The sequence below is a fragment of the Taudactylus pleione genome, unplaced genomic scaffold (assembly GCF_031769625.1).
Source record: "Taudactylus pleione unplaced genomic scaffold, aTauple2 ptg000313l, whole genome shotgun sequence".
NCBI lineage: Eukaryota > Metazoa > Chordata > Amphibia > Anura > Myobatrachidae > Taudactylus > Taudactylus pleione.
This window is the reverse complement of record NW_028284714.1, coordinates 7,463,716-7,488,787: the sequence shown is the minus strand read 5'-3', so window position 1 is coordinate 7,488,787 and position 25,072 is coordinate 7,463,716. Positions and strand designations below refer to the sequence as shown.

General features: G+C 46.2%; 1 protein-coding gene across 3 annotated transcripts in view; it reads left to right on the top strand.

Moving 5' to 3' along the window:
• The window catches only part of LOC148510710 (N-acetylneuraminylgalactosylglucosyl-glucoside beta-1,4-N- acetylgalactosaminyltransferase 2-like), a 317,743-nt gene that overhangs the window by 105,528 nt on the left and 187,143 nt on the right, over positions 1 to 25,072 (top strand). For all 3 annotated transcript variants that reach the window (XM_088442512.1, XM_088442511.1, XM_088442513.1), the window contains exon 2: positions 17,161 to 17,343. In XM_088442512.1, the coding sequence (XP_088298638.1) occupies positions 17,165 to 17,343 (179 nt within the window). In that variant the 5' untranslated portion in view covers positions 17,161 to 17,164. The remainder of the gene's footprint in view (positions 1 to 17,160; positions 17,344 to 25,072) is intronic.

Genomic DNA, 25,072 nt, shown 5'->3' with positions numbered 1-25,072 from the left:
GGTGATGCGTGGCTTCTGGGTAAGTGGAGACCTTTAGTACATAACAATGTTAAGCTTGATACACAGTGTTCCTGATGTTGTCTCTTATTTTTCACAGGAGACAGTGGATACCCTTGCATGTCCTGGCTGCTCACTCCTTATTTGGCTCCCACACCAGGCCCACAAAGTGAGTATAATTCCGCACTTACAGCCACCAGGCAAGTGGTGGAGCGCTGTATCGGCCTTTTAAAAGGCCGATTCAGATGCCTCCACCGCTCTGGTGGCGAGCTCATGTATTTGCCGGATATGGTGTCGAAAATTGTGGTCCTGTGTGGGATATTTCACAACATCGCCATAAGGAGTGGTGTCCCAATGCAGCCAGAGGATGCCTTACCTGAGGATGGCCCCCCCGAGGTTGGTCGGAGGTCAGTATGTGGGGGGGCCATACGCGATGATGTGGTGGCCAGATTTTTTAGGTAAGTTTGACCCAAACTACAGTGTTTATACCTAATGTGTTTGTGTTTGTTTGCGAACATCTAATTTTTTTTTTTTTTTTCACCATCTTCTGTTTGTTCACATAATCTTTGCCACTCCAACGCTCACTACTTCCTGCTACCCTTACCAAACCTGGATCTGGTGATTTTGTCCATATATTCTGGAACCCATATCGCAACGCCATGTTTGTGGAATCATGTTGGCATGGTCCTTCGTCAACCAGTTCTTGATTGTTTTTTTTAATTAAATATTTTATTTGTATGTGTTGTATTTGAGATTATCACTGTTTTTTTGTTTTGGGACTGACCACTTTGATTTCTCATTTATGTTGTGAATAAATGTTTGGAGAGTGAAATGGTCTTCCTTTTTTTGGACGTTAACAGCAAGTGTAACCAGGTTAACACACCTTACAATTGACTAAGGGGTAATCCAGTACTGACACCAGTTGATGTAAACTGAAATATGTTTGCAGGTTCCCAACCCACACCAAAAGGAAGCCTGTCCAAACCTTTGGATTTTGAAGATTGGCCTAAGCAGCTTGCACACCAACTAGGAACCTGTAAAATGGCGAAATATCTAATTGACACTACACCCAAAAAGGGAAATGACATTGTTACTGTTATGTGTTTCTTGTGGCTGTTTAACATACAAATACAAAATACAATCTAACTTTTAAAAAAGGGAAATCCTTGCAGGAACAGTCTACTTATGTCAGGGAAAACTATTTGTGTTTTTGAAAAAAAGAATGAGCCAGAACGTATATTAGAACTACAAAATTTATTTACAAAATGAAAATAAACAAAAAAAACTACTGGCGAAGGATGCCAGACAGCCGGTCAAGGGCCACAAGAAGGCCAATGACATGTTGGCGCATCTGGCCAACACAATCCTCCACCTCTTGTCGACGCCTCTGTTCCTCTGTGGGTGAGAAAAGTGTGTGGATTAATAAAACAATAGGGAATCCACATTAAAAAAACAAAAACACAACGAAATCACTCCTAAACCGAAAAAAGAAAAACCAAAACAAAAAGGGGGTGCTGGCAAAAATACAAGGCCTATGTACAAATTCACACAGGTGTGATATGTGTATGTTGAAATCAGCAGGAAGAGGTAAAGGCAAACTGCTAAATCACCAAAAGTAAACCAAACAAGCACGAATAAAGGCACGACACATGATTACATACAAACAGTTTGTGGTTAAAAAAAATGAGAAAGAAAAACATACCGGGAGCCAAAACGGGAGCTCCGGAAGTCCCTCCATGTTCCTCGGAGGAGGAGCCTTCATTCCCCAAAGAACGGGGAGGGGTAATGATGGACTCCGGGGAGGGGGTAATTGGAAGAGGGGTGGGTGGAGGAGAGGGGGAAGTGGGACGGAGGGGAAGGAGGCCCGACAGTTCCGGGAGAGGGTCTGGGAAGGCTGGGGAGGAGTGGGGTATAGGGGAAATATTTGGGGTGGAGTGTTGGCTGGGGGTTGGGGATAGTGGCCGGGAACGCCGTCTGGCCGGACGGTGACGGCATAGTCTTGGCTGTCCTCCTAAAATATGTCAAACAAATTGAGGTTAGTTTCTGGGCAAATCCGGGGCCCAAATAAAAAAAAAAAAAACAGCAACAAAAAACATGCAAAAAGGAGTAGAATGAAAAAAACAGAAATAGAGGGAAAACAAGCACACGCTGATATGAGGACAAATAATTAATAGGACAGACAGGAAAACATGCACACGCAGTATGCCCCACAAACACAAACATGAAAACCACAATACATAACACTTACTTTCAACGATCTGCATGCGAAAGCATGCCAGCAAGCGGGGCGTTCGCCGTTGCAGGTCTGACCACCTGCGCTCAAGCTGCCCGATGTTGCGGCGTGAACCCAACGACCGCAGGCGGGACCGTGCCTCCGCATACGCGGAGCGCTTCTGCCGGTTGGTGATGGGTGGAGGCTGGCTGGTGATCCGCCTATCCATCACCTCCGTAAGCACCAGCAGCTCGCGCCTGGTGAATGCGGAGGCTCTCATGATGGCAATGGAGTTTTTCATACAAAACATTTTTGATAAAGTGTGGCCAAAATTTCTGATTGGCTAATGTATTTTGGAAATTAACAGGAGCAATTTTATTGGTTAGTGTATGAGTCATGTGTTCAACAGGGCCAGAAATCTCTGGAGAGTTATGATAGGCTTGATGCAGTGACATGCGTTTGCAAATTTAAATAAAGAAATGAACCCCGGAAAATATGCGGGGATCCACAGCAATAGAACAATTGTTTAATTGTGGTTCACATGTTTTTTGAACAATAAAAGCGAATGTTCCATCCGTACGTATTCTGCGGGTAAACACAAATACGGACAAGAGTAAAGTTTCTTGCATTGTGTTGAAAAAAAAAAAACAATTAAGCTAATTGATACATTGATTGGCATGATACGATTGAGGGAGGTAGGCAGAATAAAGGAGCAGGTAATCGACATCTGACAAGGCCACTTCCGGTTTCACTTGTGCGTGCGTTCCCTTCAAGCCATTTCGGGGATGTACGCTCGCTATTTCGCACGCTCGTTAGTTAGAGGAGGGGTCGCCTGAGTTTAGGGAGGAATTTTAGATGCGAACGAAAATACGAGCGAGCCATTGAATTTAAATATTTTTGTACGTACGCCTAACGTACGTGCGCCCGCTTGCGAGTGGGTCTGAATGAGGGCCTATGTCAGGATTCTGACCACTGGGATCCCGTACACATCCCTCTTAAGCCTTATTGTAAATGTAAACTAGAAATAAATGGTTCAGTTTTGCTGAAAATTGAGCACCCCTAAACTTTGGTGCTCAGAGTCATACCGAGTCCCATCTCGGATCACTTTTGGGATTCCTGAGTAGAACCCCGGCTTGGGTCTACTCATAAGTTTAGATCTCCAAACTAAAAACCATTTCTTTGGTTTTGGTTTTGAATTGCATGTAAATAGGTCCAAATTACATGATTTTAGCTGTTTTTATCATCTACAGATAGCCATAACTGAAACCGAACCAAAACACTTGAGGGCAGTTTTTCCAAAATCAAAACTAGAGATGAGCCGGTCCGGTTCTCAGAGAACCAGACCCACCTGAACTTTGCTTTCTGAGGCGAGATCCGAGTCCAGCTCGAGTTTTCCCATCTGAGTCAGATTAAAAAATGAGGCAAAATGCGCCATCCTCCCGCTGTCAGATTATCACGGGTTTTGGATTATATAAAGGTCCCTGTAATCTGCACCATTTTCATTCCGGCTGTGGTGAGAGAAGCTAGCAGATGTGTAGTCACTGTCACTCAGTGTGTGTGTCCAGTCGGGGTCTTGGACTGAAGGCTGCTGCTGTATTGTCCATAAAGGGGCTTAGGCTGCAGTATATAAAGGGGGGCTTCCTTCAGTGGGTGCTGCAGCTGCTGTGTCACTTGTCCTGTAAGCTAATTGTGGCTGCTGCTGTTTTGTTGTTCTGTCCATCAAGCTAGGACTGCACTCCATAAAGGGGTGCTGTGTTGACCGGGGGGGGTGCTCTGTCAATTAGGGGTGATCTTCCCCAGTGTCAAAAAAACATAAAAGTACTTTTTTTGTGTGCATTAGCAATTTAGCTGGGCTATTATTGTTCGGTGAAACTGCAGCAGTTTATTGTCCACGTATTTGTGACTCTGCAGGTAGTCTGTTCGCACTCGGCAGGGGTGCTTTGTTGTCCATAAAAAAGGGGTGCTGTCTGTGGTGTTCATCAAGGGCCTGCTGCCTCATTCAGGGGTGCTCTTTCCCATTGTAAAAAAAAAATATTGTTTGGTGACACTGCAGGTCAGACCACAGTGTAAGTTTGTTGATATGGAAAATGACCAAATGAGAGGAGAGCAGGAACGACATACCAGTCTTGCAGCTGCTATCATCAGTCATGATGAAGATGCAAGGCTGTCAATATCATCTAGACAGGCCAATGTCCAAGGGCTTAAGGGCCTGATTCAGACCCGCTCGCAAGCGGGTCAATGGTGGCCCAGTGCGCACGCGCGAGCCCCGGAGCGAGCGCAAAAAGCACTCGCTCCATGGCTCACTACAAAAAGGGTGGCTGTCAATGTTGATCGACAGCTCGCCCCGTTTTGTAGGCGTGGCCGGGGGTGGCTTCACAAATGGAGGTGTTCCCAAGCAAATGCCTGCTGTTTGTGGGCAGCCCCACTGACATCACCAGTGATGTCAGTGAGAGAGCTTCCAGCTCTATTAGAGCCAGAAGCTCTCTGGGGCTTGCGGCCACGAGACCCTACCACAGGGGTCTCGTCGCAAGCCCGATGGTCGCAATGGTCTTGACCATTGCGACCATCATCCTGGCCGCTCGCAATAGCTGTGGGTGGTCATCCACAGCTATGCGAGCGGCCAGGAGGCCGCAACTAAAAAAAAAACAGTGCGTTGTTTGCGAGCGCCTCTGAATCAGGCCCTAAGTCAGGGCATTTAAAATCAAACAAGCAATGTTTTACAGTGTTAAAGAAAAAAATTAAAAGCTAAGTTAGCTGCATAGAAACAAAAAATTGTCAATATGCCATTTACTACACGAAGTGGAATGGAAAGGATAAGGCTTTGGCCTTTATTTATGACTGGTGGTTCTGCATCTTCTGATGATGTAAGCCCTTCTCCCTTTAGAGGTGTCAACAAAAATTAAAATCGCTAATGCACATGAACCAACTGTGTACTCAGAAAAGTCACAAATCCCTGAGGAGAATCCAAGTGTGTCTGCGATTGCCATGTGTGAGCCTGACCTTTTTAATACTGTACTTGAAGAGGATCCTCCTTCCACCATTTGTGTGCCCTCTGCAAAAATGGGGGATGAGCAGCACAAGTCAACATGCTGACGTAGAAATCGAGGATGCCTCTGTTGAATTGCACCAGGATGATGAGGAGGATATTTCTGTACTTGGCACTAACCAGGATGATGAGAATGTTGATGATGAGGATGAGAATGTTGATGCTGAGGATGATTTTTGTGTAAATCAGGCAACAGGTGTTGCCCATGGCATGAAAAAGCCCATTGTTGTCATGCCGGGGCAAAAGACAAAAAAATCCACTTCTCATGTGTGGAATTATTTCCACCCAAATCTGCACAACAGTTGTCAAGCCATCATTTGCCAAGCAAGAGTGAGTAAAGGTAAGGACCTTAACCATCTAGGAACCTCCTTCATGTTATGTCACTTGCAGCGTATTCATCACATTTCAAAGTGTTTGTCATGTGTTTGCTAAATTCAGAAACTTTGGCTAATCAGTCCAGCCTCACCTAGCTACTCCCTTCTCTCTGTTAGATCCAAGAGCCTGCAATCTCCACCACTAATACCTACATCATCAACATCCTCATTTGTGATCAGAAGTAGTCCTGCTGTATACATTTCATAAGTATGACTGACTCTTCTCCTATCTGTGATTCCTCAGAAGGATCCTTGACTGCTATGCCTGTTGCTGCTGCTGTTGCGAGTGGATCTTCATCCCAGAAGGGGACCAGGAAGTAGTACTACTTTTAGTAGTTTAACAAAACAATTGACTTTCAAACAATTCTTTGCATGGGAGAACAAGTATGACAGCAGTCACCCAGTTGCACAGCGGATTACTGGTGCCATAACAGCTAAGCTGGTATTGGATGTGCATCCAGTATCTGCCTTAATGCAGTGGGTTTTAGACAGTTAATTGAGGTCCTGTGTCCCTGCTATCATGTCCCTTCTATTCATTAAAACAACAATTTCCAGTCTGTACAAGGACATTAAAAAAAACCTTATTAGTGTCCTCCAAAATGCCATTGTACCCACTGTCCACTTAACCACAGATATGTGGGCAAGCGGGACAGGCCAAACTAAAGATTACATGACTGTAACAGCCCACTGGGTAGGTGTATTGCCTCCAACAGTGCAAACAGCAACAGCAGCAGCATCTAACAAATGCCAGCTCATTCAGAGGCTGGCTACTCTGTTTATCACTGGTTTCACTAAGAGTCATACCACTGATAACCTCTTAGAAAAACTCAGGGAAATCTTTGCAAAATGGCTTATCCCAATTGGACTCTACTTGGGATTTGTGATTTCTGACTATGCCACCAATATTGTGAGAGCATTACATCTGGGAGAATTTGAACATGTCCCATGTTTTGCTCACAATTAATTTGGTGTTGCAACATTTTTTAAAAATGACATGGAAGGCAGGAGATGCTCTCGGTGGCCTGAAAGATTTTGGGACATTTTTGACATTCAGCGTGTCAAAGATTGCAGCACCAGCAAGTACTGTTGAATTTGCCCTGCCATCAGCTGAAGCAAGAGGTAGTAACTAGGTAGAATTCTATCCTCTATATGCTTCAGTGGATGGAGAATCAGCAAAAGGCCATCCAAGGCTACACAACAGCCTATGACATAGGGAAAGGAGCAGGAATACACCTTAGTCAAGTGCAGTGGAGAATAATTTCCATGTTGTGCAAGGTTCTCAAACCCTTTGAACTTGCCACATGTAAAGTTAGGGCCTGATTCAGACCCCCTAGCGAGCGCTATGCGCTCGCGAGTGGGTCGATGTTTGGCCACTGCGCACGCCGGAGCCGGCTCCGACGTGCGCATGCGCGAGACCCGGCTAGCGACGGGCACTCCGTCACTCTGGGTCTCGCACCAAAAGGGGGTGGCTGTCGATTTTGATCGACATCTCGCACCATTTTGGAGGCGTGGCCGGGGGTTGGCTTCACAAACGGAGGCGTTCCCAAGTGAACACCTGCTGTTTGTGGGCGGCCCCACTGACATCACAAGTGATGTCAGTGGGAGAGCTTCTGGCTCTACAAGACCCTACCACAAGGGTCTCGTTGCAAGCCCGATGGTCACAATGGTCTTGACCATCGCGACCATCATCCAGGCCACTCACAATAGCTGTGGGTGGTCACCCACAGCTATGCGAGCGGCCAGGAGGCTGCACAAAAAGAAAAGCCCTGATTCAGAGCGAGCGCTCTTTCAGAGCGTCCGACTCTGAATCAGGGCCTTAGTTCAGACACTGCCAGCTTGAGTCAGGTCATTCCCCTAAACATACTTTTGCAAAAACAGCTGGAGAAACTGTAGGAGGAGCTGAAATTGAGTGATTCCCCTAAGTATGTCGGACTTGTAGACCAAGCCCTTCACTCGCTTTGTCAGGATTCAAGGATCATCAATCTCTTTAAATCAGATCACTATATTTGGGTGACCATACTTGATGCTAGGTTTGTCATACCTTGTGTATTTCTTTCCGACGGATATAAATCTGAAAAGATGCAAAGAGCTGTTGGTGAAAAAATTGTCAGCTCAAGCGGCACGTGACACTGCAGCATCTCCTCCTTTAGTTTCTGCAGCTGCCATGAAAAAACTAAATTTTCCTAAGGGTCCCACTGCTGGTGATCAGATCAGTCAGCAAAATCTAATGACATCTGGTTGGATCTGAAAGAACTGCCTACAATTAGTGACATGTCTATGGTGACTTTGACTGATACAGTCACCATTGAGAGAATAGTTGATGATCATTTTAGGGATAGCATCCAAAAAGACATGGGTCCACGTGGGTCCCAACCAATGAGCGGCCGCTAATGTAAACCTCATTGGCTCTCGACCTGGGACTAATGACAGCTCATTCCCTTGAAGCATGTAGTTACAATGTGTCTGTGGTCCTTAATGGATTTCTGTGGAGAACATCATGGGACAAAAGGTGAGTATTGGTGCTTTATTACAGGTACATCCATGGATACTTTACGGTGACAAGGGGATGTGAACATCGTGCAGGAGGTAAGTATGTATGAGTGTGGTAGATGTACAATAAACTTGTACTTTCACAGTGTGTGTGTTGTGTGTTTTTTTACACATTTCTTTACAGGTGTACTACAGGTACCAGCGGGCCCTTAATGCCCGACATGCTGGTACTTGTGGTTCTACAAGTACCAGCAAGGGGGGAGGCTTGCTGGGACCTGCAGTTCCACTGTAAAGACAATGTTGTTAATTCTATTTTTTACATATTCCATACACTATCAGCCCACCACCCACCGCCCTAGGGTGGTGTGGATAGCCCCAGGCTATCAGCCTAGGCCAGGGGTGCCCTGGATAGGGGGACCCCTTTATTGGGGGGGTCTCCAACTCCCAACGGATCCCTGGCCTGGGCTAACTAGCAGTCAGGACTGATGATGCGGCTGGGGGTCCGGTGAAAGGGCTCCCCTGGCTGTGGCATCAGCCCCCGCTGGAAGGGTCCAGTGCTGGTATTAATTATAGGGGGACCCCTACACAATATTTCCCCCCTATAATTAAAACCAGGACTGGCCCTGCAGCCTGGTGCTGGTACCTAAATTACAGTGGAACCCTACATGTTTTGTTCCCCGTAATTTTAAGTACCAGGACAGGCTGGCAAGTCCGGGTCTGGTTAGCCTTTTGGCGGGGGGGGGACCTCACATCAATTTTTTTTAGAAAATGTAACCCTAAAAATAAAAATAAAAGAACAGTCTGCACATATATCACTGTTATGTGCAGCCTGCTTGTTCGGGAGAGAAATTCGTCCGTTTAAATCGGGACTTCAAATTGGACAGGATCGACCTAATACACCATCAATGAAAACGATCCTGTCAAAACCGGGACCTTGATAAATTCACAATTTTTTTAAGTGAAAAAAACATCCGTTTTTGATCGATCCTATCCGAGTTGAAAAACGGGACAAATCGGGACCAAATCGAATCTTATTAAATTTACCCCTTGGTGTGAAGCAGTGAAATGCTGTAGTATTCCAATTGGTGGTCTCAAAGATTGCCGTGGGTGTTCAATGACTAAGAACAATACTTTGTGAATTAAATATGAAAAAAATAGAAATAAATAAAAAAATTTGACTATGGCTCTGTCTACTTTGGTCTGCTCTAAGGTGCTTCTCACCCTCTAATTAATTCAAGTAAACCCATTATTGATAAATTAAGTAAAAGTCATAATTATACACATTGTATATCAAAAGGGGGCACATTTATTAAAAAGAACCAGATACATAAAATACAATAAATATCTTAAAATAAGTAAAAAACACTTAATATAGCCATAAACTAGCACCAAATTAGGTGCTAGAAAATGTTCATAGGTCCATATAGTTCTAAAAAGGAATAATCTCAGTCCATGTATCAATTGTAAATGGTGGAGGAGGAATCACATCTACCACATATGTGACCTGACCATCTGTCAGCACAATGGCTTCCCTACCACCCACACTGTACCACATTCTCCTCTTCATGCCTAATGCCCACAGGAATGACAGGGAGGGGAAGTAATATCCAACCGCTCGGTTCAAATAATGCTACATTATTACATATCTGCTGCCCAAAAGTCTCACCATTATACAATGCAGCTGTTGCTGAGCTGCCTGTCACGGTCTACCTCAGACAGCGCCTCCTAAAGGCACACATCCACTGGGCGATTCAATTGAGCGATTGAACGATAGTAATATCGTTAACATTCAATAATAGTTTGAAAATCGTTTACAGATCGTTTAAAAAAAAGTCGCAAACGACCAGTGATGCACGCTCCAACTGGTCGTTTAGACATCTATCATCATTCTAGACCAAGTGGAGCCCAGGGCGAAAATCTCCTTTGGCGCCCCCCTTTATAAATAATGAACATATATCAGTTAAGCATAACCATATGTGGTGCAAGGCAATGTACGAGTCACTCATATCGGACCTCTGACATTTGCCTTTTTTTTACCCAGATTGCATACTTTCCTGCATTTTGTGTATTAATTTAATAATCGTGTACTAAGGGCCTGATTCAGCACAGATCCCACAGCAGCGGTTGCACGCACCCGCCGATGTTTGCAATCTGCGCATGCATATGCATCGCATTGTGCGTACATGAACTAGCCACTGCGATTGGGATGCGATTTCAGTGAGCACGCATAGGAATGGCAGAGTGATTGACAGGAAATGACCATTTGGGGGTGGTGATGGGGGGTAGTCAGAGAAGCGGAGGTGTACCTGTGCATTTGAACGCCATTACAGGGGCATGCATAATTAAGCCCCTGCGATTGCATACGCAGCCTGAGTACTCACTGTTTGCAGGAAGTTTAGCAGTTTGTGCATGAGGGTCAGGTCAACCACATCTGTGCGTACGGGTTTTATGGTTCTCTATGTTACCGATGTTTTTGCTGTCTTGCTAACTAATGCGGATGTAAGTAAGGTGTAGGGGGTGGCTTTATGTAGTGCTGGGCGTCTGCATTTTACGATCGCATTCATTTGCATAATTTTGCAACAGACAGGTGTGTGCAAATGCAGCATTGCGATCCGTGCTGAATCAGGCCCTAAGTACTTGGGATTGGTATTTTTACTGAACCCTTTTGTACCCTACACTACTGACCACTTTATGCCCAAAGCTACATTAATGACCCCTCTATAAGCTACACTACACTGTAAAGCATCACTATACTACGTGTCAGGATGCGGCCTGGGATCGGCCACTACTCACCTCTGTGCCGGTGTCCTTGGGCTTAGGTGTTCAGTCACTGGAAGTGGAGGTGAGTGGTGACTGAGTATTCTCCCTGGGGTCTGCTAGGGCTTCCGTGCTTGCCTCCTGGTTTCCATGGTGCCGGTCATGGGCGCAGCCATGTTGGTCTATATCACCTGACTAGTCTCTCCCAATGGTAGTCCTGTGGTCACTCAGCTGATCCTTTGATACAATTATCAGCTTCCCAGGTGTATTTAAGTCTGACTCCTGGAACAGGAAACTGCTGTTCAACTTCGCTGTTCCAGTGACTGTGACACTCACCAGTGTTGCTCAGTGTTGCTCTGATGGATATGCCCCCAGCTCCTCTCTCCAGTGAATAAGCACAGTGTGTGAATAAGTGTTTTCTTACCTATATGATTTCTCTGCAACAAGGAACTGCTGAAGAAATTGATCCTCCCTGGACAGGCAGCGTCTTGGCAGTCACTATTCATGCTGGAGATCACATGATCCAGAAGCAGCCTGTAAGCGTAGGAATAAAGCCAATGTCATCAACATGCAACAGAGGTTCCCGCCAGTACCATCATCCTGTATCTTCTCCCTGTCACTCTCCAATACCATCCACCTGGGTCTCCAATACATCCCACTGTCCAGCTCCAGCTCCTCTTTGCCCCCATTGCCATCTCCATTTTGCCCCAGCACCATCTCCTCTGTGCCTCCAGTGTCAACGCTCTCCCCACATCACAACATCCTCCCACAGCACAGCAAAACCCTCTCCCCTCACAGCACTCCTCACAGCCCCCTTCAGCACAGCCCCCTCATCACAGTCCCCCTCATAGCACAGTCCTCCACAGCTCAGCCCCCTTATCACAGACCTTCATACCACAGTCATCCTCAACATAGTTGCCCACTTGCCAGCCCCCTTCATAGAACTGCTCCTCCCAAATCAGCCCCTCATAACACAGCCTCTCTCATCACAGTCGCCCCATAGTACAGTCCTCCACAGCTCAGCCCCCTCATCGCAGCCCTTCACACCAGTCCTCCTCAGCACAGCACCTCTCAGCAAGATCACCTGCATAGTACAGACCCTCTCACAGCACAGTCCCCCTCATATGACAGCCCCCTCAGAGCACAACCCCTCACAGCATAGTCCCCAGCAGGCCCTTAGCACAAAATAACAGCTCCACAGACAGATCATCTCTAGTTCGGCAGAACCCCCCTCCCCCCACAGACAGATCATATCTATTATCTAAGTACAGAATACCCCACCCCCTCAGGTCATCATTAATCATTTCTCCCCAGGGCCCCCACCCCAGACATCCTTCTCTCCAGACTCCATCTCCCAGCCCCATTGCTCTCATCTCATCATGAATTTGAAATTTGATTTTATATAATTTTAAATAAACACCCAGCCCTGACCTCTGATGGCTAGCCTACCACTGCTACCACCAGGCACTGACAGTCTGCTGCGGCCAGCCGATTGTCTCCTCTCCACTGTGGTCCCTCCCCAGACTGTGAAGTTAACTTAAGAGACTTAGGGCTATGACTTTAAACTTCTTCACAGGCTGGGGAGGGGAGAGTGGAGATCAGACAATCAGGCTGACAGACTGCCCTGAGCAGCCCCTTAACTTACCCCCTGCGGATGCACCAACCACCGCTGTCAGTCAGTGGCGTAAGTTCATCCCAGTCACCCGGAGGCAAGAAGGAGATGTGCACCCCCAAAAAAAGGAAAGTAAATATGTTGCGCATATATATATATATATATATATTATATATACATATACGCAAGTAGCTGCGATAAGAAATTACAATTATCAGGACTAGGATCTGATAATTAATAAATATCAAAAGCACGCTGGTCATATGACGCATGCGCACAGGTACTTCTAAGTCATTACCCCTGAAGTCCCTCTATCGCAAAGGACAGCTCTCCCGAAAGCGATTTTAACCACAATTGCTCAAGCGTATGGCGTTACTAAATGCTGCTATGATTGCGATGAGTGGTGGGATGCTTAATGCATCCCACCCCAAGTGTCATGCACTTTAAGGGTCATCATGATACCTATTTGCAGACCAAGGCCCCCATTTATTAATAATCGCAATTACAATGTGATCTGGGCATGATATTACCGTCCATGATAACATTGCAAAATGTTCCATCCGGATCATTCAGGGACAGGGGCTCCGAAAGGAACCCATCACTGCAATGTGCCCGGAGAGCTACAGGGGCTGCTGCGCATGCGCAGTCCCGCTGACTGCTCATGCACTGCCACCATTGGCGGGGGAGGGTTCCGGAGGAACCCTCTGCCGGCTAATCATTTGCACTGTAGCCCATAGGCTACAGAGGCTGAAGCTATTTTCTGGTGGCGTTAGCTGCGGGCCAATATCCAAATGTTGGTAAATTTGGCAACATGGGGGAAGCGGCTGCAAGAGGGAATGGGGAAACTAAATATTTGCAGTTAACCCCCAAAAACAGGTGTTTTCAGGGATATAGCAGCAAATATAGAATGATAAATGGGCCTCGAGCAACAGTGCTTTGATGTGACTGATAAAATGTAGACACATGATTCACACATGGCAATAATGACAGCTCTCACCCCCTCACACATACAGCACTCCAGCCACACAGATACCCCCCCCACACACATACAGAACTCCAGCCACACAGATACCCCCCACACACATACAGCACTTCAGCCACACAGATACCCCCCACACACATACAGCACTTCAGCCACACAGATACCCCCCCACACACATACAGCACTCCAGCCACACAGATCCTCCCCCTCACACACATACAGCACTCCAGCCACACAGATACCCCCACACACACACATACAGCACTTCAGCCACACAGATACCCCCCACACACATACAGCACTCCAGCCACACAGATCCTCCCCCTCACACACATACAGCACTCCAGCCACACAGATTCCCCCCCTCACACACATACAGCACTTCAGCTACACAGATCCCCCCCCTCACACACATACAGCACTTCAGCCACACATATTCCCCCCCCCTCACACACATACAGCACTCCACAGATACCCCCACACACATACAGCACTCCAGCCATAGATTCCCCCCCACACACACATAGAGCACTCCAGCCATAGATTCCCCCCACACACACATACAGCACTTCAGCCACACAGATACCCCCACACACATACAGCACTCCAGCCATAGATTCCCCCCCACACACACATAGAGCACTCCAGCCATAGATTCCCCCCACACACACATACAGCACTTCAGCCACACAGATACCCCCCACACACATACAGCACTTCAGCCACACAGATACCCCCCACAAACATACAGCACTTCAGCCACATAGATCCCCCCCCCACACACATACAGCACTCCAGCCATAGATTCCCTTCCACACACATACAGCACTCCAGCCATACAGATCCCCCACACACACATACAGCACTCCAGCCACACACATCCCGCCCTCATGCACATACAGCACTTCAGCCATAGATTCCCCCACACACACATACAGCACTCCAGCCATACAGATCCCCCCCTTCACAGACACTCTCCCCACTCACTCAGACCCCCCACATACAGCGCTTTATTCCCCTCCCTCAGCTCCCCCCTCCCTCACACACACACACAGCACTTAACCATACATAGATTCCTCCCACTAACACAGATCAACTACCCTCTGTACACAGATGTCCCCTCCAGACCACACCATAGATAGATGTCATCAGGGGCTGGCTGGCAACTTTTAGCCTGGGGGGCAAATGCATGCAGGTGGCCCTGGCAGAGGAGTAGCGTGTAGCCAGGGTGCCCGAAGAACGTGCGTGCTATGGCGCCCCCCCTTCAAGTGTTCCAGGGAGGAAGCGGGTCCATATGGGATTAATGTAAAGTAAAAATAAAGATTAGGGACAACCCCGTTGTGGTGCCCATATGCAGTGCCCCCCTGTGCCCTAGGAGAGGACCCCCTTATGCAGGCCTCCAGTAGTGCCCCAGTAGTGATCCCTCTTATGCAGTGCCCCTTAAACAGTGCCCATAGTAGTGGTCCCCCCTGTGCAGTGCCCCTTGTGCCTCCAGTAGTAAGTCCCTTATATAGTGCCCCCAGTAGTGGTACCCCCTATGCAGTGCTACTTATATAGTGCCTCCAGTAGCAGTCCACACCCCATGCAGTGCCCCCAATAGCGGTAACCCTTATGCAGTGCCCCTTAAATAGTGGCCCCAGTTGTAGTCTCCCCCCTATGCAGTACCCCCAGTATTACCCTTTTTATAGAGCCCCCCGCAGTGGTCCCTCGATGCAGTGCCCCCAGTGGTATTCCCTGCCCCCCTATGTAGTGTCCCTAGTAGTAGTCCCCTCCCCCTATGCAGTGCCCCTAGTAGTTGTCCCCTCCCCTTGTAGTGCCCATAGTAGTTGTAGTCCCCCCCTTGTAGTGCCCCAGTAGTAGCCCCCCCTTGTAGTAGTAGCCCCCCCTTGTAGTGCCCCCAGTAGTAGTCCCCCCCTTGAAGTGCCCCTGTTATAATCCCCAGTAGTGGTCCCCCCTTGTAGTGCCCCCAGTAGTGATCTCCCCCTTGTAGTACCCCCAGTAGTGGTCTCCCTCTTGTAGTGCCCCCAGTAGTAGTCCCTCCCTCTTGTAGTGCCCCCAGTAGTGGTTCCCCCTTTGTAGTGCCCCCAGTAGTCCCCCCCCTTGTAGTGCCCCCAGTAGTGGTCTCCCCCTTGTAGTGCCAGCCCCCCCCCCAGTAGACACACGTAGTGAAAAACAAAACAAAAAACACTTACCTGAATCCCTGCTCCCGCCATCGCCATCCGCTCCTCCGTCTGTCCTTCCTGGTCCGAGCCGCTCTGCATTAAAGGAGAGACATCATCTGATGTCATGATGCCTCTCCCATTACCCACTGCGGGAGCCGGAAGATGGAGCGGCTCCCACAGTGGGCACAGCAGCAGCTAATGAGAGTCTGACAGACTCTTATTGGCTGCTGATCAAAACAAACACACAGCTGCTGGTGCCGGCGGCTGTGTGTTTGTCTTTTGTGTAGCACTGACCCAACTCCGTCCAGTCAGCGCTACACACGCGGTGCAGTCTGTGTCACAGTGACACAGACTGCCTGCGGCCCGCATGACGCTGTGGCCCGGGGGGCAAATGGCACCCTGCCCCCCGGCCCAGCCCGCCACTGGATGTCACCTAGCCACAGGGGGGAGGCAGGAATCATCTGCTGAGCTGGCTGCAACACATTGAAGAGATCAGTGCTTCCATACTGGGGGTGTGATGTGGGCATGGCCACAGCATCGAGTATGGCTCCGCCCACAACAAGCCCCCTGTCTGAAAGCACTGATCTCTTCAATGCATTTCAGAAGGTAATCCCCCCTTAGCCCCCGCAACTAACACCGACCAGGCTGCCTATACGGTATGTGCAGGGCTGGCAAATGTGTGTCCAGCAGTAAGCACTGAGCACATACCCTCGGCAGTTGTCTGTCACTCACCCGCGGACCCACACCACTTCCTCACCCCTCGTCCCTCGATGACGCCATCGCCGATGGCGGGTAAGCTGGGTGGGTGGAGCTTTAATAGGCTGGCCTCTCTTCTTGCGAGAGAAGCTCAGCCGCGCTCAGTGTCCCCAGTAGTGCCTCCCCCCATACAGTGCCCCCAGTAGCGCCCCCTATGCAGTGCCAGTGTCAGTGCTCATGTCCCTTACACACACACACACACACACACACACACACAACTTACCTGAATCCCCACTCCTGCCGTCACCACCGCTGTCTGCCCTCATGGCTCGCTCTGCACTATGGGGGAGACATCATGAAATCATGACGTCTCTCCATTCACCCGCTGCGGAGGGAGCTAGAAGGCGGAGCTCATGAGTGACTCTCATTGGCTGCTAAAATAAACACACCGCCGCCGGGCAGTACGAGTGTACTACTCGATGGCGGTGTGTTTGTTACTGTGTAGTGTGGACCGCACTCACTGCGGTGTGCACTACACTTAGTGATCGTGGGCAGGGGGGTTTCTGGGTACTCAGAAACCCCCCTCCGTGCGCGCCTGCTGGTAAATATACCCCACAGAGTTACTTCTAAAAGGTTCAAAAGCTTCCTCTCATCATTGTTTTGTTAAGATCCTCACAATTTACAGTAATAAGTAAAAAGAATAAAATTATCAAGCACTCCACTTTAAAACATAATTCTTAGGAAAGGAAAAGTGTTACAGATGTGTTATATTTCATTTACTGACATTTCTCTTTCTCATTTACTGACATGTTTCTATCTCATTTGTATCTAGAATCATGAAATACAAATCACTAATTGTATGCACCTTCCTTGGAACATTGGGAACATTCTTCTTTATGAAAAAATATTTTTTCAGTGTACCCGACCATCAATCAAATGTGTTACCAAGAGAAATACACCTAAAGCTTTTGCCAGAAGACACAATTCTATCAAATTTTATACATGATGAAATCAAGTGAGTATTTAAGTATAAAAAGTGTAACCAATTGCACCTATCACCCAACACACATTGAACTAATATTTTCCTTATAAATTTCCTATTTGCTGATGTAAGCTTACATTTGTTCTGTACATCTAGTGAGTAGAGGCAAAAACTTATCTACAATAAAGGCATGTAGATATGTTGGAGGAGAAAAGGGTCAGTTTTATTAAATTATTCATTGAAAAGAGGGAAAAAGTTGTGAAGAAAAAATGACCCTACACACAGTATTGCTATGTTCCCCAAATAATTCAATAAAAGGTGCAGATGGGGGCCAACTGCCAGCACATCACCAGCAATGAGATTCTTAAATGTAGGTCAACAGCCAGCTCATTACCAACAACTCAAGGCTTTGATGAGGGCCAACTGCCAATCCATCACCACCAAAGTCAGGAATCCAAATTCCCCTGCCAATGACAGTATGGTATGGTGTGAACTAGTTGGCTGGTTGAAACAATATTACTCTAGTGCAGTGGTTCTGAAACTTTTTTGAATCATGGCGCCCTACAATAACAGCATGGTTTCACGGCACCCCTGGGCCAAATGTTTGTTATTGAGAAATTCAGAAAAGTAGTAAAGTGAAGTAAATTGTGCTTACCTGCCATCCTTAGGTTCAGTTATGTGGTGATGGACAGATTTCTGCTGCTTTTTGTCTACATATTTAGATTACATTGAACTTAAATAATTTTTTTTTTTTTGCTTGACAACCAACCTGAGGCACCCTTGCAAGTGTCCCAAGGCACCCCAGGGTGCCACGGTGCACGGTTTGGGAACCACTGCTCTAGTGTATGGCTAGCTAACGGAGGAAAACCAGTTACAAAGGCAGAGTAGTAAGAGCTAAACATCCTAAGAAATTTGTGAGAAGGTGTTAACATTTGTATCCATGTGAAATGCCAGCCACTGTGTGTGAAGTGTAAGCCACCCTGGGCTGCAGTTGCCCTGAGCTGACAGTTGACCTCCTTTACAATGGGCAAAACATTTGAGACATGATGATATCACCGCTAACCGCAATTTACTAATACATAGATATAGACATTGGAAGATAATGTTTTACTTAAATAAGTCTTCTTCCTCCTTCTCTACCTCCTCCTGTTCTACCTCGTCCTCTTCTTCTTCCTCCTTCCCCTTGGTTTGCATGGTGAAGCTTTCACTCAAGATAGCTGGCAAATCTCTTAGCCAGCATTTACTACTTTTAGCATTAGCTCTGCAGTAGTCCTTGATAGGGAGCAAAAGCACATGTTTCTGTCTTTCGTAGAAAGACCCCTCATGTAGTAATTAAAAAACCTTTATTAATGACCGTTAATATTAGAACACTTTCTCCAGAATAAACCTTTATAAAGCAATATATTGAGGCTAAATATAGATGATAAAGGAGAAAACCAGTGGACCTTCATGTTTGATAGCTTTGTACATGAGTGAAAATGATGTGTTCCTTTTTGGATCAATGTAACATATATGACTAAACAACTATAGCAATATACCTATATGGTATAGCATGTGTATGGAAGCTCCTGTTTGTCTTGTTTTTTTTTAAGTAATTATGGTATAGAAATCAGTCATAATGATATTAGTGACACAGGCAATAGAGATTGATCATAGTAATATGGTGATAAAGCTTTATGTGAAAGCCTTCAAACAGAAGAATAATAATAATATTTGGAGAAGCACAGTACAATCTGGGTTTATCCTCAATGATTTTAGTTTTTTCACACTTTATGCATAGTAATTTTCTTCACATTATTATTTATTAGAATTTACAGTAATATTTGATGAATATCTCACGATAAACAGAACACCAGAAGTTCCATTATCATTTAACAAATTTATTACAGCAGACACTTTTTTTTATTTAACCATAGGTTATTTTAGTAAAAAATTAGATAATATAATATAACATGAATTTAGACACAAGTTTATGCATGTTAATTACACATTACATGTTACACTTTCTTACTCTGGGATCAATATGATGGAATCAATACCTCCCATATTTATTATTTTCAACATATAGCCTATTTTGTTATCTGAGATAATAATATTTGTAATTAGTATACAATAATTGTCATCTAATGATGAAATTGAATAGTCCCAAAGCACAAACCAATATTGATGGTTCTTGAAAGTTTAAAACGGCAAAAAAATAACTAATGCTGGCCATACACGCTGCAATTATCGGGACGATCCGCCCGATATCGGCGGACGCATCTGGCAGTGTATGCCCAGCGCGGCCGACAGACAGACATTTCCTGTGTTCCTTCCTATGGAAGGAACAGGGAAATGTCTCCTCCCCCGGGGGCGGAGCGCGGATGTCGGGCTATACACTGTGAGATTTCTCTCACAGTGTATGCCGCGGACATCTGCGGCTGGCAGGCTGCCATATAAAATGTCTGTCGGTCTGACAGACATTTTATCTTGCCGTGTATGCCCAGCATAACAGTTTAAAAAAAAATAAATAAAATACAAATATGATTGTACAATAAACATTATATTCTACTTTTCAAAATAAATAATGGCTATAAAGATAACAGAAGTTAAGAGAATATGTAAAGGGTTTCATTTAATTTGAAAAATAGCCAAAATATTGCTCAGACTACTGATTAAATACAGCACTAAACAGAACATACATGAGAATCTGAAAAAAAGACACACATAATTTGGATACTTTTTGATATTTGTAAGTCACCATTATCTGATGAATACCTCTTTCTTCAACATACACAATAACTTAGGTACAAAATAATATGGATTAATTCTGGAAAGGTAATACTGATTTGATCTGGGGGAGATGAGAGGGAATGGTTTCATTCAGAGTACCAGCACATAAAAACATCTTCGCACTAGACAAGGTCAATTAGAAACCATAACCCTAGTAATAAATCATCAGTACTAGTACATATTAATTTCAGTAGATGGCAGATTGCATGTGTTATAGCAGTAATAAAGGTGAACCAGCAGGCACACACTAAGCAACAGTGGCGGTTTTAGGAGTGGGCAAGTAGGGTCCCCGCCAGTTACATCTAATTAGATGGTGTCCGCCCGTGCTTGCCCGCCATCAGAGACCACCCCGGTGCCACCATCATGATAGCAACTTGCCCTCCTAGAATGCCTCTGCGGCACACCACGTGATGATGTGGCTGCGCCAGGCATTCTGGGAACTGAGAGCATAGAGGACAGAAGACCGGGTACATGGAGGAGTCGCCTAAGCCTGAAAGTACACTACACAGCAGGAGGTGAGTCACTGGAGGGGAGGGGCATTACAATGTGTGGCATTATGTGTAAAGGGCATTACAGTGTGTGGCATGTGTGAAGGGCATTACAGTGTGGAATTACATGTAAAGGACATTAGTGTGGCATAATGTGTAAAGGGCATTACAGTGTGGTGCATAATGTGTAAAGGGTATTACTGTGTGGCATAATGTGTAAAGGGCATTACTGTGTGGCATAATGTATTATAAAGGGCGCTACTACAGTGTAGCATAATGTGTATAAGGAGTACTACGTAAATGGCTCTGTGTGGCATTAACGTGAATGGACTCTCTGTGGCATAACGTACAAACTGTGATGGAGCCATATTCCCAAACTGTGCTGCTGTTCCCAAATCCTCCCAGAATGCTGGTGGCATGACATCATCGAACATGGCATTCTGGGAGTGGCCATGGGAGAGGATGGAGCAGCAGCACATCCACTTTCTGCTGGGCATGAAGCCACACCCCCTTTTCAGGAGTGCATGGGCCAAAGAGTGCACTCTTTGATTTTTGCATGTTTTTTTGGGGAGGGGGGAAGGGGGGTGCCAAAGGGAACTTCACCCTGAGCTCCAAAAGGTCTAGAACCTTTCCTGTTAAGTGATCCATAGAACGCTATATTGAATGATATATCAAGCAGATCACATAGTGTGCACCCCTGATCGCGCATGCCCATGGGTCGTTCATCGTATCGTCCCAACTGCTGTGCTGTACAGCAGATGAGACCATACAATGAATGACACCATGCTGCTAAATGCAGCATGGAATGACACATTGTGCCGTTCTCCACTGTAATGTGCAGTATGCATGGACGGCGCGATGTATCGCTTCATCGTATTGTCCCATTGCTGGGTACACACATCGTTTAGTGTTTACCCAGCATAACAGTCTACATGGCAGGCGTATAAAGTATAAACCAATATAGCATTGCTGCCTAATACACAATCTAATCATATAATTTGGTGTTGACATTTAAGAATTGTCTATTATAAATTGAGGTACTGCAGAATACAAACAGTTTGAAAGTAGGATTATTATAAGACTTAAGCTGAAATAGTAATAATAATAATAATGAGACAGCTCTGTTTAAGTGACAACAATTGTATCAAACACAGGGCCTGATTCAGAGCCGGATGCTCTGACAAGAGCGCTCGCTCTGAATAAGGGCCCTCCTACCTAATATTGGAGCGGCCTCCTGGCCGCTTGCATAGCTGTGGGTGACCACCCACAGCTTATGCGAGCGGCCAAAAAGATGGTCGCGATGGTCAAGACCATCGCGACCATCGGGCTTGCGACGAGACCCTGAGGTAGGGTCTCGCTGCCGCAAGCCCAGGAGTGCTTTTGGCTCTATCAGAACCAAAAGCACTCCCACTGACATCACTAGTGATGTCAGTGGGGCCGGCCCCAGACGGTAGGCGTTCCCATGGGAACGCCTCCATCTGGGCAGCAACGCCCCCGGCACACCCACCAAAGGGGGTGTGCTGTCAATCAACATCGACAGCACGCCCCCTTTGGTGTGAGACCCATAGCGACGGCTTGGCCGTCGCTATTCGGGTCTCGTGCATGCGCACGACAGAGCTCCCTCCATCGTGCACATGCGCACTAGGACACCATCGACCCGCTTGCGAGCGCTCAGCGCTCACGAGCGGGTCAGAATCAGGCCCACAATACGATATGAGACTGCACAGTAGCTGAAAATACGTCATAACACTGCTGTATAATTTCAGGGAGTAGGCAGGTGGTCATGCTAAAAAGAGATCACAATTGAAACATTCAGGAGAAATGTTATAAAAAATAATGTTAATTGTTTTCATACAGTATATTTAAGTCTGTTGTATAGATAACAAATTAATCAAAACTTAAAAGTTTAACAGATATACAGTACAGTATATTTTTATTTTCTTATAATTCTCTGAATAGAAAAAAAATATGTTTTATTTTGATGTTATTACCTTCATACAGAAAACTTTCTCAAATTAATAAAATGAAATCTAGTTTTGAGCCTAAGGGGAATTACCTTAAGCCTATGATAGTGATTATATGAATGGGGTATATAAGCACCAGTTGCTCCTCTTGACAAGCAATCCTCTTATGAAACTTGAAATTGACTGGAGAAACACATCAGTATGGAGTGGAGTAATGCTATTCTGATCCCGGAACCATTGCACATCTTGGGCCAAATGTAATAGGTTGCGAATTTGTAAAAAAAGGGAGTTTAGTGCTAAACTCGCATTTTTTATTCACTCGCAAATGTAATAGGGTACGACTATAGTACTGGGGCCCACGTGTGCCCAGTCATTGCATGAGCCGCCAGCCAATCAGCGGGTGTCTCTGTCGGAGCTTCCCGCTGATTGGCTGTGCACGGTCAGCCTGTCTCCTCCATTGACTTCAATGGTGTGAAATGTCCATTGAATACTATGATGGGAACTGCTACATTGTATCCAATGATGTAACCGCAAGGTTCACCAAGTAACCTTCTGGTTACATAATTTCTGTATTTCTTTTGCTGTGGAACTACAGGTACCAGTGGGTGCGTAATGCCCTGCATGCTGGGACCAAGTACCAGCATGCAGGGGAGGCTTGCTGGGACCTGTAGTTCCACAGCTAAAAACATTTTCACAGCTAATTTTTACAACACACTACACTATCAACCTGGCACCCTCCAGCCAGGGGTGCCGGGGATAGCCACGGGATATCAGCCTGGGGTGCCCTGGAAAGGGGGACCCCTTTATTGTGGAGGTCACCACCTCCCCAGGGATCCCTGGCCCGGGTTGACAAGTGGTCAGGGGTAATGTTTTGGTCGAGGAACCTGGTGAAAGGGTTTCCCTGGCTTTGGCATTACCCCCCCACTAGAAAGAGTTCATGCTGGTTATGGAAATTACTGGGGTCCCCTACTCATTTTGTCCTCTGTATTTCCACAACCAGGACCGGATTCGAAAAAGGCCTGTGCTGATACTTAAAATATGGGGACCCCCTACGCATTTTGGCCCTTGTATTTTATTAACCAGGAGACAGGCTTTACACACAGACAGAAGCCTTCATGGATCGCACTGATCTGTGAAGGCTTCTCTCCATAACTCGCACCTTTTAATGCTAGTCGCAATAAAAGGTGTGAGTTTATGTAGGGAAATACTCACACAGAGTCACATAGTGTAGTAGCCTCAAGATCAAAAGTTCACAGGCTAATACATGTGAGAGTCCGGGCACCAAATTGCACCTTCAAAAAATGTGAGAAAAAGTTAGATTTTTACTTTAACTCGAACCCTATTACTTTTGCCCCCTTGTGTCCAGGATTATATACGTATACCAGCACCAAGTCTTTGGTTTTCAGATGCCTGCTCATTGAGATCCTAGGTGCTTTTACTGCTATTCAATTGTTTTCTTTGGGTTACTTTTGTTGGAACTTTTGCTTCATTGTGTCAAGTACTAATGGTATGGTCTCTCTGTGTGGGGGAGTCATTTATGGGTTATATGAATGAAACAAGTGTGGTTATCTACAATTTGATGCAACAGTAAATGGAGGCTTAATAAGATTTTTATTAAAGTGTCCATTCTTTTATTTAGGATCTCCTCCCACACAATTTACTGGATGATATCATTGACATTTTGATATTCCAGAAGTGATTCTACTTTTATATATTCTGAGAAAAAAAATGGAAAGGGTGTTATGGGGAGATATACAGTATATGGCCCAGGTTTTTAGCTTCTGTCTGGTAGTCAGAAGTTGATTAGTAGCCTTGATTGCCAGACCACCTGTGAGAGGCTGATAAAGGGTGTGTCAGTCTCTGTAGTCAGTTTCTTAATGCCTGAGGAACAGATGAGAGGCCTGAATCACAGTGCGATTACTAAATATTACTGCTGTGCTAAATACTTCTGTTTTGTGAGAGGGACACTAGGGGCCTGATTCAGACCCGTTTGCAAGCGCTATGCGCTCGCAAGCAGGTCAATAATGGCCGGGCAGTCCGCATGAGCGGTGTGCGTGCCCTGGAACGAGTGAGAAATAATTTGCATCGGCGCTCGCATCCAAAAGGGGCGGCTGTCAATGTTGTTCGACAGCTCGCCCCGTTTGGTAGGTGGGTCGGGGGGGGGTGGCTGGCCAAACGGAGGCATTCCCGAAGGAACGCCTGCCGTTTGGGGGTGGCCCCAGTGACATCACGGCTCGAGACCTGGCTAGCGATGGTCGCTCCGAGTCTCGCATCAAAAGGGGGCGGCTGTTGATTTTGATTGACATCTCGCACCGTTTTGGAGGCATGGCCGAGGCTTCACAAACAGAGGTGTTCCCAAGTGAACGCCTGCCTTTTGTGGGCGGCCCCACTGACATCACAAGTGATGTCAGTGGGAGTGTTTCCAGCTCTATTAGAGCCAGAAGCTTTCTGGGGCTTGCGGCCACAAGACCCTACCACAAGGGTCTCATTGCAAGCCCAGATGGTCGTGATGGTCTTGACATTTTTAAAAAAATGACA